This window comes from Podospora bellae-mahoneyi, chromosome 4, assembly GCF_035222275.1.
Source record: "Podospora bellae-mahoneyi strain CBS 112042 chromosome 4, whole genome shotgun sequence".
Lineage (NCBI taxonomy): Eukaryota > Fungi > Ascomycota > Sordariomycetes > Sordariales > Podosporaceae > Podospora > Podospora bellae-mahoneyi.
This window is the reverse complement of record NC_085883.1, coordinates 2,227,130-2,244,910: the sequence shown is the minus strand read 5'-3', so window position 1 is coordinate 2,244,910 and position 17,781 is coordinate 2,227,130. Positions and strand designations below refer to the sequence as shown.

The 17,781-nt window shown below is 52.0% G+C and overlaps 6 protein-coding genes across 6 annotated transcripts; 1 reads left to right on the top strand and 5 right to left on the bottom strand.

The window, feature by feature from the left end:
• Positions 1–850: 850 nt before the first annotated feature.
• SIR2 (NAD-dependent histone deacetylase sir2) lies at positions 851–3,560 on the bottom strand (the record flags this gene model as incomplete). The annotated part of the gene is made up of 2 exons (XM_062879133.1): positions 2,328–3,560; positions 851–2,178 (listed from the first exon to the last, which is right to left on the bottom strand). The coding sequence occupies exons 1-2, from the start codon at positions 2,755–2,757 to the stop codon at positions 851–853; spliced, it is 1,758 nt and encodes a 585-aa protein (XP_062732368.1). The 5' UTR covers positions 2,758–3,560.
• A 248-nt stretch (positions 3,561–3,808) lies between these two features.
• On the bottom strand, positions 3,809–7,280 carry ppk32 (Protein kinase domain-containing protein ppk32; the record flags this gene model as incomplete). Its single annotated transcript, XM_062879134.1, has 2 exons — positions 3,809–5,377; positions 5,834–7,280. 2 exons carry the CDS (start codon positions 7,278–7,280, stop codon positions 3,924–3,926), a joined length of 2,901 nt encoding a protein of 966 aa, XP_062732367.1. The 3' UTR covers positions 3,809–3,923.
• A 372-nt stretch (positions 7,281–7,652) lies between these two features.
• BAT2 (branched-chain-amino-acid transaminase bat2) lies at positions 7,653–9,674 on the top strand. The gene is made up of 2 exons (XM_062879135.1): positions 7,653–8,423; positions 8,490–9,674. The coding sequence occupies exons 1-2, from the start codon at positions 8,180–8,182 to the stop codon at positions 9,497–9,499; spliced, it is 1,254 nt and encodes a 417-aa protein (XP_062732366.1). The 5' UTR covers positions 7,653–8,179; the 3' UTR covers positions 9,500–9,674.
• Positions 9,675–10,024: 350 nt separating this feature from the next.
• On the bottom strand, positions 10,025–10,857 carry QC761_408610 (uncharacterized protein; the record flags this gene model as incomplete). The annotated part of the gene is made up of 2 exons (XM_062879136.1): positions 10,310–10,857; positions 10,025–10,109 (listed from the first exon to the last, which is right to left on the bottom strand). Exons 1-2 carry the CDS (start codon positions 10,570–10,572, stop codon positions 10,025–10,027), a joined length of 348 nt encoding a protein of 115 aa, XP_062732365.1. The 5' UTR covers positions 10,573–10,857.
• Positions 10,858–11,301: 444 nt separating this feature from the next.
• On the bottom strand, positions 11,302–14,538 carry QC761_408620 (uncharacterized protein; the record flags this gene model as incomplete). Its single annotated transcript, XM_062879137.1, has 2 exons — positions 11,302–14,143; positions 14,204–14,538. 2 exons carry the CDS (start codon positions 14,536–14,538, stop codon positions 11,302–11,304), a joined length of 3,177 nt encoding a protein of 1,058 aa, XP_062732364.1.
• A 1,759-nt stretch (positions 14,539–16,297) lies between these two features.
• QC761_0067300 (uncharacterized protein) lies at positions 16,298–17,213 on the bottom strand. The gene is made up of 3 exons (XM_062872657.1): positions 16,658–17,213; positions 16,525–16,594; positions 16,298–16,439 (listed from the first exon to the last, which is right to left on the bottom strand). Exons 1-2 carry the CDS (start codon positions 16,936–16,938, stop codon positions 16,567–16,569), a joined length of 309 nt encoding a protein of 102 aa, XP_062732363.1. The 5' UTR covers positions 16,939–17,213; the 3' UTR covers positions 16,298–16,439; positions 16,525–16,566.
• Between the last annotated feature and the right edge of the window lie 568 nt (positions 17,214–17,781).

The window sequence follows — 17,781 nt, the reverse complement described above, 5'->3', positions numbered from 1 at the left end:
TGGTGGTGGTGGTATTGCTGTCATGTATCTCTCTTTTTCCTTAATCATGGGGGCGTTTGAGCGAAGAAAGTGATAGATGAAATTTGGGCGTTTTTTATCTTTTCCGCTGTCGTTCGTTACAAATCTTAGATTACAGTATCATCATCATCATAGTGCGCGCGCACGAGTGTTATACATACATATATATATATATATATATATATATATATGTATATCTGCGCCAAAAAAGTTGGGAGTGTGGTTGGTGGATGGGGGATAAGAAGAATACAAAAGATGTTATGTGTGTGGACTTGTGCTATTTACTGTGCGCCTTGGTGTTTGAGTATTTTGACTAAAATCGGTCGTTATGTTCCCGCTAGTTTGTTCACCACGAACCATCACGTAAAGTTAAAAGGATTTACAGAAAATGGGTAATCCAACATTATCTAAAATACCTCTTCTTCCCGGAATGAAAGCAGAAGAAGAGAGAGAGGTAACCCCCCCCCCCCCAAAAAAAAAAAAAAAAAAAATTAATACTGTTTTTTTTTTTTTTTTAACCGAAAAAAAAAGGGAAAAAGAACAGCAAAAAGCTAAGACTAAAAGAGGTAGTAGATGAAAAAAAAACCCGGGTATCATGTCTGTCCCCTCTCTGCTTTTTTGTCTGGAAAAGAAGAAAAAAGACACCTTCGCCCAAAATGTTGTCAAGCTTCCTTCCTCCCAGTCAATTCGTAGCATGTTTGCCTTACCAACCCAACCCAACCATCCAGACAGACAGTCCCAACCGTCCATTCACCAACTCCACCCTATGCATTTCTTCTACCGGACCATAATAAACCTGCCATACCCTATCTCAAGTCCCACCCACCCCAATTTACTTCTTTCCCCCGCCGCCATTCTTCCCCCTCTTCTCCTTCCCACTCTCCCCATTCTTCTTCATCTCATCCTTCACCCCATCCTTCACCCCATCCTCCTTATCCCCTTCCTTCACCTCCTTAAAAACCCACCTGCTCCCCCATCCCTCCACAGCCTTAACCTCAACCACCTGCCCCTCCGGCACCATCTCATGCCCCAACTCCCACCCCGCCCTCCTGCACAGCTCCGCCACAACAACATCACAATCCCCCAACAAGTCAATGTCAAAATTATTGTGCCCAATCGCCTCCCGACTGATGTAAATCTGCGGTATGTGGCTCGGCAGGTACGGCACCACCTCGCTCACCGGCGCAACCTTCAAGCTCGTCCCAATGACAATCACCAAGTCCACCCTGTCGACATCGTGCTGCGTCAGCCTCTGACTAAACTCATCCGGGAGCGGCTCCCCGAAAAAAATAATATCCGGCTTCATCACCCCCGCTGATGAAGAGACAAGATCAAATTCCGAGTCGGAATTGCTGTCCCGGTCGAAATCCCGGCGCCGTTTCGAGTTGGAAGAGTTGGCCGTCTTTCTCTTTCGTGATTGAGATCGAGACTGCCCAGAAGGACACTTCCTGCACCGAGGAATCTTCCCCGCCTTGATCTCCGCAAAAATACTGTCGCCCACAACCTTCTCCCCACACTTGACACAACTCGCCGTGGCAAAACTCCCATGACACTGAACCAGCTTCTCGGGCAAAATCCCCGCCTTGGACTCCAAGTTGTCAATGTTCTGCGTGTAATTCGTCAACAGCTTCCCCCGCTCCTGAAGCATCCTGATAAACTGATGCGTCGGCGTGTACCGGTCCTCGCTCGGCAGGATATCCTTCGCCACCGAGTAAAAAATCGTCGGGTCTTGTCTAAAGACCGACAGATCAAACACTTCCTGCGGATCGTTCAGTCCCAAATGGGCGAGTTTGCTGTAGAGGCCCGTGCCGGCCGAGCGGAAGTCGGGGATGCCGAGCGAGGTGGAGATGCCCGCGCCCGTGAGGACGATGATGTTCTTCTTTTCTTTGAGGAGGGCGACGGCGTCGTCGACCGTGTTGTACCGTGTCAGTTTGGCGCGCTTTTTGAGCTCCCTCGTGAACGCATAGCTCAGGAGAGAAAAGTAGGCATCGTCGTCTTGGCCTTCCAAAAAGTCCGGTGGGCGGACGCCAAAAGCTGTGAGAAGCTTCTTGGCTGTGATGCGGCCGGCATCGACGGTGCGCTGGACAAAGATCTCAGGACCCAAAGCGCGGAGCATCTGGCGGTATTGGATTGCCTCTTCTGGGGTGCAGGCTTCGGCGTCTGGAGGGGAGTTAGCATCTTGATCGTCATCATCGGTAGAGTTTTCCTCATCATCTTCATCCTCCCCGGCCCTGGGAGAGGAGGGCCTCGGGAGAAGATAGTATTTCCTGGAGTGAAGCAGCCGGGGTAGTAGGCAGGGTTTGACAAACCATCGGTGAAGAACCTATCCTCGTGAACATCGCCAAGAATGTCGTTCAGCAGAGACTCCGTCTCCCACGAGTCGCCCAAATCCTGGACGCGCTCCTCGAGCTCAGTGAGGCCACTGCCGTTGCCAGAGTTGTGAGCAGTCTTGACAGCAGCGCTGCCGTTGCTGCCATTCTGGTGAGCAGAGGGGGGGGACTGCCGGCGGGGAGGAGGAGGGGGGACAACAGGATCGCTGTCTAAGCCGACAAAAGCCCTCTTTTCGTCGTAGTCGACAACATTCCTGACACGAGTGCTCGACTTTCTGGCGATTTCAGATGATGCGCCGTTGGAAGTGGTGGTGGTGGTGGTGGGCGACTTGGGCGACTTGCTGCGACCCTTGACCTTCTTTTTCTGACCGCCGCCATCAGAGAGGGCGGTGCGACTTGTGGCCTCCATTCTGGGCGCGATAAAAGTCGCTGACGGGTGGGTTGTTCTAATGGCAAAGAACAGAAAAAATAGTCGGAAAGTGAGTGGAAGCTAAGTGAGAAAAGGCAAAAGCGGAAAATGCGAGTTAAAACACAAATAATGACAACAACATATGCAGCCAGTCAACCGTGGCGACGATAAGTCGCAAAAAGTTGTAAGGTGTTCAAAGAAAAAAGACCGGGGTCGGCAAAAAAGACAGGTGATTTGTTGTTGTTGAAGTGCGTCCCAAACGCGGCTGATGTTGTTGTTACAGAGTGAGGTTTGCCAGAGTTGACGAGAGAGAGAGAGAGAGAGAGAGAGAGAGAGAGAGAGAGAGAGAGAGAGAGAGAGCAAGAGGAAGTGAGAGACAAGAAAGTCGAGGAGGAAGCTAGGGAGTTCCAAGGTGGGTCTTGGCAAAAAAGACCCCAAGATGGATGGTTGTTCAAAGTGAAGTGAAGTGAGTTGCGTGGCAATCGATTTGACAAGTATGCGAGGGTCCCAATTTCCAAAGTCGCGCACGCGCACAAGGTTGTCGGTCGGGCAGCCGGTTCCGGGTTTTGTCAGAAGAAAAAGCTCGAGTTTCGGGAAGAGAGTGGGTTGTTGACGGCAATGCCGGATTTCGAGGGTGGCCTGACCGGGCGCGCGCGAGAGAGAGCGAGCAAAAAAGAGTCGATCTACCTTATTCTTATGCGCAAGCAAACTCGAACAAAACGTTGCAGCAGCGCCGCTGCCCCGGATGTACGTGGGTTGCGGAGGCGACAAGAAACGGCAGGCACCGGAAGTGAGTGTTTCGGGCTCTTAAAAGGTCCACCAGAACCGGTAGCTATAGCTGGGTTGCAGCTCTTCGAAATCACTCAAAAATTTGAAAGGCAGTGTGAGACAAGAAAGGGGGAAAAGGATCACCGGCAAGGAGAGCTTCACAGAGTAACGCACGAGCCAAGCGACACAGGGGGCCCATACTTTGTTGATGTCACTCACACCACGCAAATCTCTAACAAGCCGCCAGCTGATGACGTTTAGCCAGGCCAACATGTCTGTTAGTTATTAGAAGATCAACGCCTTTCGAGGTTGATAAGTGTTTTCAGGGAACCTCGACAGACAAGGTTCAATGATTCGCTATGGGTATATATATAATGACTACACCCCTGGAAAAACAACTACAATAGGCTTTCATACTTATCCAAACCCCCCTTCGGCTGCTGTTGAGGCGGTTTCTGCTGCTGGCTCATGCCTCCCATCATGCTGTTCATGCTCATTCCCATGCCTGTGCCGGTCCTGTTGGCAACCCCAAGTGATGCCAGACTATTCATATTGCTCGTTCCGCCCAGGCCTGAAGTCGTGAAGGATGTTCCTGGTGGCCGGGGCAGACTGAAGCCCGAATTTCCCGAGCTAGCGCTAGGCGCGCCAGGTGGCGGAGGCAGGGCGAAAGAAGAGGATGTTGTTGGCTGCGGACGCTGTTGCTGCTGCTGATTCAAGCTTAGAGAACTAAAGGCCGACGTGGATGGTTGAGAGGCCCAGGCATTCGGATTGGGCTGGGTTGTAGATGATGCCCATACATTGGAAGTGGGTTGGGCACTGGCGGAGGGGGTCGCCCAGATATTACTGGGCGTGGTTGCGCTGCTGGCACCGGACCAGTTGAATGACGCCGGCTGCGGCTGCGGCTGCGTTGATGTTGTGTTCGATTGTGGTTGCAAAGGCTGTGAGAACTGGGTGATTGTTGGGGCCATGGGCTGGATGGCCGCTAGGTCTGGGGTTACCGTTCTGAAGCCTCCGGTCTGAGCTTTGAGGTGTGAGGTGGCTACCGGTGAGGATACCGGTGGTGTAGACCAAGAAAACGTGGGCGTGGGTGTGGAATTTCTCACACTGGAGGAAGACGCTGCTGATGGCTTCGTGTCCCAGCTGTCCAGTGGGTTGGTGTTGGTCGTACTTGCCCTGCCTTTGACCAGCGCCTCAAAATCCGTCTCCGATGTCCCGTTCGCCTCAAGAGAAGACCCCGCAATCGCCCCAAACGACAGAAAATCGTCCTTGAGGCCGGGCGATGTGACAGCGCCGCCGGTGAGCTCTTGTAGTTTCTTTGTCTGTTCGTCCTCCACTCTGCTTGATAGTGATTTGATAAGCTCCATGAAGGCCTGGAATTCCCGCAAGTTCAACTGAGGGTTCAACGACATGCTCCAAAGCAGTGGAAGCATCTCCAGTGCCACGAAATCCCCATCAGCCACCCTGCCGACGACCTTCAGAACGTTCAGGGCAGCCATCATGACGGCTGGTTCCCTGGTTTTAATGGCCTTGATTAGAGGAATGATTTTTTCTTGCATGGTGAACTTGTCGAGGGCCGTGGAGGATGTGGCCTTCTTCTGTTCTGTAGCGAGCCCGTCCAAGCCATCGTCACCGCTGCCAGTACCTCCACAAAGTGTGACAAAGGCTTCTAAACCACGGACCTTGATGGCCAGACTGTTGGTTTTACTGAAAATTGTAGCAATGACTGGAAAAAGCTCTCCCTTGATGGTGCTGAAGTCCAACACAGGCAGGACCACTGGTAAACTGGTCAGGGCGGCGTTGATCAGGGACGGGGTGGGTGATTCGAGGGCCGTGTAAAATATGGGTAGGATATCTAAAAAAGACATAAGTTAGCACATATAGGGGGTCAGAAGATAGTTACAAGGCATCTGAAGACAGTGAGAAGATGTAAAAGATAGTGATAAGGCGACTAAATGAAAACACAAGGCCTATCACTATCCGAATCAGGGGTAAAAATATGGTAACAAGAGGTAGAAAGATAGTAATAAGGAGTTCGAGAGAAAGAAAAAGGCCTTTAACTATCCAATCAAGGGGTATGAGGATGGTAACGAAGCGTCCAAAGCAATTGGTCGTATATCTCAAATATCTCAAAAGAGGTATAACAATCACCAAGGCCTTTAAAATAGGGATACGGCATTGAATGATGATAGTTATGCGTCTCAGCCATGGTAGAAGGCCTTCACAGATAATGGCAAGGCACACAAAGATAGTGATGAGGCTTTTGGGGTGCCAAATAGGGCCTTAAAATGATAAAATAAGAGGTACTTACCATCCTTGAACTCCTTCCCATTGCAGTTGCTAGCTATAACAGACAGCTGCTCGATGACAATCATCAAACCGGCATCACGATTGGCATCCTTTTCCTGAGGTTGTTTGGCGTTGGTAACAAAGATTTCCTTCAATTTAGGTCTGACTTTTTCGTTGAAAGCCCTCCTCCCCGCTGGAAGAAGACCGACAATCTTGAAGGCGTTGTGGAGGATTAACGATATCAGCTCCTTATCCTTCAGCTCCTCCAGGAGGGCCGGTAGAAGCTTCTTTTCCATGACAGCCTTTGGAAAGTTCGGAAGCACTTTGATCAGCCCTCTCAGGAATTGCTGCTTCTCATTGGGCGTCTTGGCGGGGAAGCCCTCGAGGAAGCGGATGGTAGAGATGAGGACGTTGTTGAAGTATTCGCTCTCTTGGAACTCCTTCGCTGTCATGCGTTGGGCCGGCCGGCGTGTAAGCAGTCTGGGTAGCACATGTTGACCGAGTTCCTTGGGTAATGGCCGGGAGGACAGGTAGTTGTTGGTAGCGGTTGGGACGCTTTGTGACGATTGGAACACCCGCTTATAAGCTGAGATACTGGTATTGCACTCGATTGGCGACCGGTGTGGGGAGTTGTACAAGGCGATACAGAGCAGGCCCAGAGAAAACATATCGGCAAAGGTCGTCAGGTTGTTATCCAGGACGAAATCTGGCGATGCGTAATCCAGATTCAGCTGTACAGTCCTTGGTATTCTAGGATCTGGATTCAAGACCTCGCCCAGGATGATCGGTTGAATAGTCGTGGGGATCGTTGATGGCTCTGGGGGGCTGCAGAACGCCAGGCCGCTCAGCTTCCAATCCGATTTTGCATTGACTAAAATGGCATCCGGCGTCAGATTTCCATGTACTAGCCCGGCGTTGTCGTGCAAGAACTCCAGTGCCTTACTGACTTGCAGCAGACCCTTTTGGATTTCTAGTTCGTCAATCTCGAGCTCTCGCCGTCGCCGTGTGCCGTTCGCGTCCTCGGTAACATATCGGCTCGACCTGCCTCCAAACCCTCCGCCCCGTTCCTGGTCATCCTTTTCTTGCAAAAGACCCGAGAGCGAGGCCGTCACAGGCTCGGCGACAAATTGCAGTCCTCCTCCCCTCGTTTCTTCGACCGGTTCGACCAATTCTAGCACTCCCGGATGCCGTAGCCTCGCCAGAGATGATGCCTCCTTCTTCAGCCTTTCCACCACCTCCTCCACCACTCTCTTTTGCGACGAAGCCGACTGTCTCCCTCCCAAACCATTGTTTCCTGCATCGAGGGTCTTTTTATCGAATACAAAGACGGAATATTCTTTGCCCGTGGCCTTTCGTTTCGCCGAATAGATCTTCCATGGCCCAGCGGTGGCTGTCAAGGTGGAGGAAATCGAATAGTTGGTGTTGATATTGCTGGAGGCGCCTATCGATTTCAAAGCGTTGGCGAACATGGTTGCACGGCTCTAGCTGTCATCGCGGGGCTATTCGGTGGACGTGGGAGGTGTAATATGCTCAATTAAGGCGTACTATTGTCAAACAGACACCTATCTTTTGCAATTCAAGGGCTGAGGAGATGCGCGCAAGGCGTAACTGTCGATCATGGATGCGTTGGGTTGGCGCAACAAGGTGTTAGCTTCGGCATGTCTGGGCGCTGGCCAAGCACTGACGCAGCTTGAATAAGGCTGGCTGATTAGATAAGATTTTGATATCTACTTATGCCAAGCCTTACAACCGCAACGGACGTGGCTCAAAGGTTGTTTGCCATTGGACTTGAGAAGATCATAAGATGGCATCTTCAACTCGAACCATAACTGAATGATGCTGTCAAATTGTCAGTATCTCTGCAGCATTGGTCCAGTCTCTCGGGCTGGTCTAACTTCCCACGTCGATGCCAGACATGCAGCAGCAAATTGTTAAGAGATACCTGCCCCCACAGCATACCCGCACAGATCTCGACGAACTCGTTATCTGCCGGGTCCACCCGCGACGCCGTTGCAAGCCGCTCCTTGATCAACGGCCAGGGTCCAGAGCTGGCTCAACAGGGGCGCCCTGATTGGTCAACTGCTGTCCAGCGACCATGCAACCTCCGATCCAACTCCGAGACGAGAGAGCATCCAGGGCTCCAGCTGCAATTACTCGCCAGCGTGGTGTGCCCGTTGTATGAGTCTTTGCGCCTTGCTCTCTGTTTAAAATCTGGGGTTTGCCATTCGCCATTGCGCGCCTTCGCGTCCAGGAGTCCGTCTGTGCCGTTGCCGTGGCTTACAAAATCCAATTGCTGCTTTTCGGTGTTTCCTCAGTCATTATCAGATTTCATCTTTTACTACACCGGCACACACACGCAACCTCCAAAATGATGCGCCGCCTTCTCCCAAGATGCGCTCCCAGGGCAGCCTTCAACGCCCAGCGCTCCGCAGGCCTGGGTGCTGCTATCCAAGCCCAGTCTGCTGTCCAGCGTCGTCAATATAGCATCAACCCCCAGTCCTCCACCTCCCAGCTCCTCGACATCGACCCCTCCAAGCTCGTCGTTGAGAAGACCTCCAAGCCTAAGGACCTCCTCCCCTCCAAAGATCTCGTCTTTGGCCGCAACTTCACCGGTCCGTCTCCCTCCCCTTTCCTCCTCATCTTATCTCCAGTCCCCCCCAGCTAACCTGCCCCCCTAGACCACATGCTCACCATAGAATGGACCCAAGAATCCGGCTGGTCCGCCCCCAAAATCCTCCCCTACCAAAACCTTTCCCTCGACCCCGCCACCTGCGTCTTCCACTACGCCTTCGAATGCTTCGAAGGCATGAAAGCCTACAAAGACACCAAAGGCCAAATCCGCCTCTTCCGCCCAGACAAAAACATGGCCCGCTTCAACAAATCCGCCGCCCGCATCGCCCTCCCAACCTTTTCCCCTGAAGCCCTCACCTCCCTCATCGCCCAGTTTGCCAAGCTCGAATCAAGGTTCATCCCCTCGGAACGCGGCTACTCGCTCTACCTCAGACCAACCATGATCGGCACCCAAAAAACCCTCGGCGTCGGCCCCCCTGGCTCCGCCTTGCTCTACGTCATCGCCTCCCCCGTTGGCCCTTATTACCCAACCGGCTTCAAGGCCGTCAGTCTCGAAGCAACCGATTACGCCGTCCGCGCCTGGCCAGGAGGTGTGGGCGACAAGAAGCTCGGCGCCAACTACGCGCCTTGCATCGTGCCGCAGAAGGAGGCCATGTCCCGGGGCTTTCAGCAGAATCTCTGGTTGTTTGGGGAGGAGGAGTACGTCACCGAGGTCGGCACGATGAACTTTTTCGTCGCGATCAAGAACAAGCAGACCGGTCAGAAGGAGCTCATCACCGCTCCGCTGGACGGTACTATTCTCGAGGGCGTGACAAGAGATAGTGTTCTTGCGCTGGCGAGGGAGAGACTGGCGCCGGAAGGGTGGAAGATTGAGGAGAGAAAGTACACCATGGGCGAGCTTGCTGAGGCGTCTGCTGAAGGGAGATTGATTGAGGCTTTTGGCGCGGGAACTGCGGCGATTGTGTCTCCTGTCAGGGCGATCAGCTGGAAGGGACAGCTGGTCAACTGTGGGTTGAAGGATAATGAGGAGAGCGGGGAGATTGCCATGAAGATGAAGGAGTGGATGGAGGCGAGGCAGTATGGTGATGAGGAGAGTGATTGGAGCTATGTCTGCTAGTTTTTTGTTTCTAATGGGTTTGTGGAGACAGACAGACAGGGAGAGAGAGAGAGAGAGAGAGAGAGAGGTGTGTGTGTCTTTTGGGTTGGGTATATAGGATATAGGTGGGGAGCAAGGCGAATGGTAAAAGCAAAAAGTTTATACCCACTGAATTTCGATGTCAGCGTTCACCCTGTGAATATAGATCTTGCGAACAAACACATCGTTACACCTTGGGCTCTCTCTCTCTGTCCAAGTTACGTCATATCTCCAAAACACTGAAAAAAGAATAGAATTTCCCACCCCCGTCTAATTCTTGTTTGGTTGGTTGGTTGGTTGGTTGGGTGGTCTGTGAAATTGATCCTCCTCTATCGATCGCCCTGTTCTCTCCCGTCTGCCCGTCTGTATTTACATATATCCCACGCCCATCTCCCAGCTTTTTTTTTCGGTTCAAGTTGCTGTCCCTTGTTGCTATGCCCTCTTGTTGCTGCCAAGTCGTAGTCGTTGTTTGCTTGGAGTTTCGAGTTGACCGATCAGAAAAACATCCTAGTTCTTCTTGTGGTCGGGATCCTCAAGGATGCCCTCGGCTTCTAATCTCCTCCTCGCCTCTTCGAGAGCCCAGGTTTGGATGCTGTGTGAGCGTTAGCGAATCTTTCGTGTCTTTGTTTATCCCCCACTAGTTCTTTTCCACCACTACTCCCTCTCGTGCTCATTCCGCCCACCCACCACCCCTTCCACTCTGATCTTCCCTTGCCTATTCCTTTCCCCCCTCCCCCATCCAGCAGAGTGTGCTAAAAATAGCAGGATTCAAAGAGATAGATGATGACCTACGAGGTATCGGGCTTCCAAGCATAAGCAACCCCGAAAACAACAAAACTCCCCAAAAACCCATAAAAGTACAGATTCTCCCACCCCTCGTTGACATACTTCTCCCCAGGCTTCACACCGAAAAGCCACCCCGTCGGCGGGTCGTACTGGGGGCTGTGGCCCCCCTTCTTTGCCGCCGTCGCGGAGAACGCCCGCTTGCTTGTAGTCGTCGCCAATCCCGCCGCCCTGCGGGTCAGGGGGAGGAGGGTGGTGCGAAGAGCTGACATTGTAGATCGTTCGAGGTTGTCGTGTTAATTGGTGGTGGTGGTGGAAAAGAGTCAGAGTTGACCACCGCAAGCAAGGTAGGTAGGTAGGTAGGTGAGGTTCGTCGTCGGTCGTTCGTCACACGTAGTAGTGGAGTCCGAGAGAAGGCCAAAAACGCCCGCAAAGCGGCGACAGGGCAAAATGCCAAGAGAGAGTGACTGCTCCTTGGCGGGGTGTGGTGGTCAAAGCTCGGCTTTTGGGAAAGGTCACGTGATGCCCTTTTGGCACACTCAGACAGCACAGGGGGGATGGGATTGATGTCAAGAGAGTGGGTTTACGTTTGATCGGAGGTCAAATTGTCTGGTTATATGACCCCTGATTTCAGACCAGAGGGGAAATGATAATGTGTATCGAGGTGGGCAATTGGAGACATCAACATCATACCACCACCAAACATCACCATCAAGCGACGAGTATACCATCATCAAGTCAATTCATGATAAAATAAGACTACATCCCATCCCTATCCGCTACCACGCTGCCCACCCGCAAAGCCACCAAAAGCACCACCCTCGTACCTTGCCAAGAAATGCTAGCAAGCCAGAGGACAGCGATTTCAAAGACTATGTGAATAACCGGCTTGGTCTACATCCAACCCACAAACCCCACTGAAGGGAAAAGATGAAAAAAAAAAGAAGTGACATGTCGCACGAAAATGTCCCAGATATCCCCTGCCTCTTCAACATCCACGCTCAAATGTAGTACATGGAATTCTCCAAGCTCGGGTGCACCTTCCTGCTTCCAACCGTGTTTCGTGCCCCGGAGGCAATGGTGCTGGAGTCATCGAAAAGCTCGTGCTTATGGATCCGAGCCCGATCACAGACCAAGTCTGCGTAGAACGCCGGGGGGCAGATACTAACTGCCTTCGTGGCCCGACCATACAGGTAACACATATCATGCGTTACTTGCTCGAGGTTGTTCGCCGCCTGAGCACCATATGAAGGCCGGAAAATCTCATCGATCAACACCGTGTAGTGGGCCGGACGAGCGGTGCCCTGCAGCGAGGCGTGGGCTTGGAGGAAGAAGTCCCAGTATCGCACATTGGTCACTCCGCGGTCAACAACGGTGCCCTCCTTGGGGCTCTTCGACCTGACGTGCGTTTGCTGGGGATCAGTCGGGTAGAATCGAGTCTGGTGGCGCTTGACTGACACGATAAGGGTGATGCGTGGTTGCTGCTTGCCATACATCTGGCTACAAGCCGTCCGGATGTGCGGCAGCTCTGACGTCAGAACCATGTTGAACTGCCCTTCACTTACACCATCGCGGTAAATGAGGATATTTTCAGGTAGTTTGGCACCGTTGTGCTTCTGCCACAGACGCAGCCGAGACTTGAAGTTCTCAACCAGCTTGACGTCAAGCTGCTCCACACGAGCCGGGTTCTGCCAAGCGATAGCAGGCCACTGTCCGAGATCCGAGTCGATGCTGGCTACAAGACCGACCAGACTGGGCGCGTTCTCTCCACCACCTGTTGGAAGATTGGTAGGATGTGTCACATCGTAACCCACCACCATGGTCTTGCCACCCTTCAGCAGAGGATGAGCGTTCTGCAGTTTGTGGTTGACGCCGCCAAACTTGAGGTTGACCTTGAGCGCGACGTTGGTAAAGTATCCCTTATTGTTCGTTATCTTGTTCCTCACCACGCACACCGTATGAATGCCGAACTCGACATCGCCTAGCTTCTTCACCGTGTTGTATACGTTGGCGTTCTGGTCGCCAAGCACAACGATCACCAGATCGGGCTTGGGCTTCATCCCCTGAAAAGCGGCTCTCAAGTCTTGCTCACCCATGGAAGCGACCTCATAGCCACTTGCCGGTGTGGCATTCTTATTGATAGCCATGCCCATGCTCTGCGCCATGAATACCGCAAACTGGCCCATGGTGGCCTTGACATGCTGATCAGCCTGGCCTTGTACTTCCAAGAGCGTCCAGTTCTTGATCATCCTACCAGGCTTTGAAACCCTGACACCCTTGAGCAGCCAGCCGCCATCTTGGGGCTTGATTATCTCCACCAAATTCTCCTTGGGGTACGCCATGGCCGGGGGTGGAAGCATACGACCCTTGACTGTGATGAGCTGCTTATCGACACTCACTCCGAACTTATCCAGGAGTTTGTTGTTGTCCAGTGCAAGAACAGCTCTGGCATTGGTGGTAACGGATACAGCGTTCAAGAATGGCTTTCGGCATGCAAACTGTATCATGCTCTGAGACTCGCTGGCACTGAGCTTAGCCTTGATAGGCTGTCCCGGTAAAAGGGAGCACCACTCAGCCAGCAGGTAAATGGGCCTAGCTGGACTGCCCGCGTTGATCAATGGGAAAGTCTCGACCTTGCGCACCCCGTGGGAGTCGCTGTATTTGGCAATGTGATAGTCAGACACCAATACCATGGTGTCATACTTGAGCCCCTTGGGTGCCGGTCTCGGCTCTTTGGGCGATCGAAGAAAAAACTTGACGTTGGTAGGCTTGCCGAAGTACTCGTTGGGTTCCAAAAACTCGGGCCTCCGTTCCTCGCCGCTGCCATCTCTAACCCCGCCGAATCCTGCCATAGAGCGCTCAACCTTCACCCACTCACCAGGTTTCTCGGTGGGAACCCGGCACTGGATTCTCGATTTGGCCAAGAGCCCATGCAAGCGCTTGAGTGTATTCATGTTGAGGTTACCAACCCTCTGAAACAGGTCAGGCAAGGGCATCGGCGACCGGAAGACACCGTGGGTAACGTTGACGTTCAAAAGCAGACGACCGGTGGCCAACCGCACACTCTGAACGTAACCGCGAAGGATATCGATCATACTGCCTGGCGATACGGGGCCGACTTCGGAACGATTGGCGTCGAAAGCAAAAAAGCGACTCTTGCCAACGGCAGCGGTGTTGGGGTTGCTTCGTGCGGTGTGGCCGAGCACAACGCCCAGCGCATCAGCTTCGGCCGCGAACTTGGGAAAGACAGACTCGTTACCCTTGTCTTCAAAGTTCTCAATGTACTGCTTGAGGCGTCCAATATCTAGCGAGACAGGGTCGTTGAACTTAATATCCCAGCGCTCCTCACCACCATTGGACCTGGGGATGCCCACAGTAATAACTGAGTTGGGGGGCAGAGGAAGCTTCGCCTTGGAGACGACGCTCATCTTCAGCTCGGTTGCAACAACGACGGTAGGCGGGAGTGTGTCGAGCGCAGCCTTGATGATCTTGGCAAGTTTGGTACCCTTGGCTTCTTTGGTCTTGGACTCCTTGGGCTTTCCCTTGCCCTTGCCCTTAGCAGAGCTCGGTTCGGCCTCTTTCTTCTCGCTAGATTCCTCCGGGGCCACCAGCACATTGTAACTGAATAGTGAGGCTGTGTTGACGTTCAGTTCAAAGTAGTTGGCCCACAGTACAACCGGAGCACCACCAGTGCCAAAGCCAGGCCGGTGTGGGAAAAAGCTGGACCCATCATTGAGGGAAAGCTTGCTCAACTGTCCCAACGCAGAGTTTTGTTGCTGGACGACGCGGTCTTCCAGAGCTGTGATATCGGGATTTGGCGGGGGGATGACGTTGTTTGGTCCTCTTGATTTGATGTTAGCGCATGTCATTCATCATGACAATGTACGGTGCCGTGATACTTACGTGTAAACATCTGGACCACCAGCATAACCACCACCACCACCACCACCTCCTCCTCCTCCTCCTCCTCCTCGACCTCCACCATAGCCACCTCCACCTCTGCGCCCACGATCATTGAAGCCGCCACGACCACCTCGGAAGCCGCCGCGGGGGTCACCACGACCGCCTTGATCACCATTGCCACCGCGGCCTCCACCACCGCCTCCTCCACCGCCACGGCCGCCTCTATCCCCAAAACCACCTCCGCCTCGGCCGCCTTTATCTTCAAACCCACCGCGGCCATGTCCCCCGCGGCCACGTCCCCGGCGGCCTATGCCACGACCCTGAACGTCGGACATTGTAAATGTTGGGCATCAATATGCCGGTAGGTGTTGGAAGGTGAGACCTCAGCAATACTGCTGCGGACTACTTTCAATCCCTTCCAAACACCACTTGATGGGTTGGCAGAGAAACAGAAGCTCAAAGGAGAGCTCCGGGATAGAAGGAGGAAGGAGTGAGATAGCTGTGGATTCGGTGGACACTGGGCTGAAGGGTACCACGCATTAGTTTAAATGGCGGGGTGGGCTGCTGGGCTGGTTGCTTTGTTGTCTTGAGGGGTGAGAACAGCAGATGGCAACGTGAAGATACAACAACAGGATAAAAGAGTGGGGAGTATATATAGTAGAAATTTAAATGAGTGATTGCCCAACGTCAGGCAGCGACAAGAGCTGCATGCCAGATGCTGTTTTCTTGTAGCCTCAATGCAGTAAGTGGGCAACAAATATCATTGACGTCGCAATAAACGATAAATGGTGTGTGGTCTGTGCGTCAACGTAGGAGCGTATCTTGTGTACCAGCTTATTATTGAATTAAGCTTAACGGTTGAAAATGCCCCCCAATCTTGGCACACTCGAGTGGTGGATTCGGGAGTTACCACAAGGTCGCTCGTTGCGTCAAGAAAATCCCTATCTTCTACCGTGGAGGGACGAGTCCCAGCAGGGCCTTGCATTCTGTAGAGAAGGCTGTCTTCTGATGCTGGTATGGGTATGGAATGAATAAATATATCATAAAACTTACTAATTGCATACAAATCAATACAAGCTGAATGTTGACCTCCATATGATTCCAGGGCGGTCTTGAGCGAGTGTAATGCCAGTCCCCTGTGAAGCATCTTACAGCTACCTAGGTGACTGTTGGCTGAAGAAATAGACGCAAGAAAAAGGGGTAGATGTCTGAAGAGATGAAGAGCTGAAGGGGTGACGTTGAAATGGGATCTTACTCATCCAGACTGTATAGGCAGACAAAAAAGTTCTTATCGTGACACACTAAACTTAATTCCTTCCACAACCTTTTTTCTACTCTGGCCGGGTGTATTCGAGTTTCTGTGATCGCAATATGCGTCATCATCAGCCCTCCTTCTTTGAATGCTATCCAATTGACATCAAGCTTCACACAGGGTGGGCAGTAAGTCAAGTCAAGTCAAACCAAGTAAGACTCCAAACTTGGCTTGACTTGACTTACTGCCCACCCTGACTCCACATGACCTTCGATGGGTGTCGGCAGCGGCGGCTCAGTTGGTTTTCATCATTCTGCCACTTCGTCATGTTCAGGGGAGGTCGGACAACGAGGGTGAAATATCGTGGCGGTGATCATCTTCCGGACCCACTTCGGGCCCGACGACCGGTCATCCGCCGGTTCTCTTTGGTGTTCAATAATAGAGTGTCGTTTGTTGCGGTGGATGCTAGGGGTCGCCATGGTGAGAGCTTTGTGGCTGTGACATTCTAGGGATGGGTTGAGAGATATGATATGGTTCCCCGAAGATTTGGAGTCATATCAAGACAAGCTGGGATTGTCGTCTTGTAGTACTGTGCTGTGGAAGCAAAGGAAAGAAAGAAGGGGAAAGAAGGGGAAAGAAGGGAAGAATCTCAAAATCTTAAGTCTAAGTGTTTTTCTCGAGTGGCTTGGCAAGTATTGTAGGATATAAACGTGTAGTGGAGAAGGGGGTTAAAGATTCCCACTTGTCTAAGTTTGACAGGTTTAACTTGTTAAAGGTATAAACCCTAGTTTCTGAGTGTCTAGGTTCAAAAGTAAGGGCACTCGAGAGAGAATTGAAAGATAGGCATATCGTACACTCTCCCATTTCCTATCCTACCTACACTGTCCCACTCAAACCGTACATTCACTCAACATTTCCACCTAGTGCCCTATCGTACTGGTTCTTCCGGTGATTACGAATCGACTTGTAGTTGGTTACCATAATCTAAGAATATATCCCAAGAACCGTTAATGAAATCTGTGCTGTGATTTTACTCAAAAGTCAGAACCGAGTCTTTTTTGCCACCCACCAGGCTCTGACCACAGACTGGACCCTCGTGACCAACAGCAACTCAACGATCTTCATGATTTAGTGGTTTTCTATGACAGCGTCAGATGTAATTCCTTCTACGCGAAGAATCAAGACATTAATTCTGCACCTACCTATCCTTCTCGCGGAAGTCGTCCATGAGACAGCGTGGTCGAACAACGCCGGTATCCCAATCCTTCTTCCAAACCAGCGGACGTCCGGTATGTCGCCAGTTACGCTGGTAAAAGGTCGGGGGATTGACGGTGCTGCCGTTCGGAAGCGAAGTTGACGTGATGGCCATCGTGACCGTGGCCATGCGTTTATTAATTGCTTCGCATCCATCCCTCCCACACTGGCAGCGTGGCTGATGATCTTCTGAGACGGACATGGATATTTGATCATGGAGATCATCCATCAAGTTGCGGGGTCGGACAACACCGGTTTCCCAGTCCTTCTTCTAGCGGACCGGGCGACCGGTGTGTTTCCAGTCGTGGGCGTAGAAGCCGGGAGGGACCAGCGTCGCGCCGTTGGGTAGGAAGGCCGAGGCAACGGCCATCGCGATCTTGGCCATTCTCCGATTTCGTTCTTCACACTCGGTTCTGCCGCATTGGCAGCGGAGCTTGTGGTCCTCGGTGGTGTTCGCGGTCATTTTTGGGGCTACCTTATGTGGGTGAAGCAACTGAAGTTGCGTCAGGAAGTGTGGTTGCAAGCACCAGTGTGATTGCCGATGGGAATAGTTCTTTTGCACTAACAAGTGGAGGGATTAATAAAAAAAGGAAGAGTGCTCAGATGAAATATTGACCGGAAGCAACAACCGAGCAATCTAGACGCAACGATGCACGTGCTGACAGACCAACAGCAATTCCTACGCGGATGTTAGCAGTCCGGTACAGGTCTTTGGAGACCTGGCCCCCGGCGTAACAGTAGAATGATAAACAAATGCTCAGTCACAGTTATGAATGATGACTCGACAAACCATATGAGACGTCTAGTCAAGCTCTCGAATCTGAAGCAAACCACATAAGACGTCTAGTCAAGCTCTCAAATCTGAAGAATCCCGATGTCTCTATCCTTTCAGTCATAGCTAGTTTCACGCTGTGATGTGTGAATAAACAAATTGAAGTCATTGTTTACTTTGGACTCTCGAGGTCCTCGTCATTGAAGTTATCTAAAGTCAAAGTCTTCTACCTGTCTTCTCCAAGTGATCCAGCGAACAGGACATCCAATGCCTATGCTGCCAATCATGTCTCCAAAAGCC

What these genes read in the sequence shown, in the direction of transcription:
- BAT2 (XM_062879135.1), top strand. Translation starts at nt 8,180, where the DNA reads ATGATGCGCCGCCTTCTCCCAAGATGCGCTCCCAGGGCAGCCTTCAAC. An exon ending in CTTTGGCCGCAACTTCACCG is followed by an intron (nt 8,424 to 8,489) that starts GTCCGTCTCCCT and finishes CTGCCCCCCTAG; the next exon opens with ACCACATGCTCACCATAGAA.
- QC761_0067300 (XM_062872657.1), bottom strand. Translation starts at nt 16,938, where the DNA reads ATGGATGATCTCCATGATCAAATATCCATGTCCGTCTCAGAAGATCAT. An exon ending in GACTTCCGCGAGAAGGATAG is followed by an intron (nt 16,595 to 16,657) that starts GTAGGTGCAGAA and finishes ACGCTGTCATAG; the next exon opens with AAAACCACTAAATCATGAAG.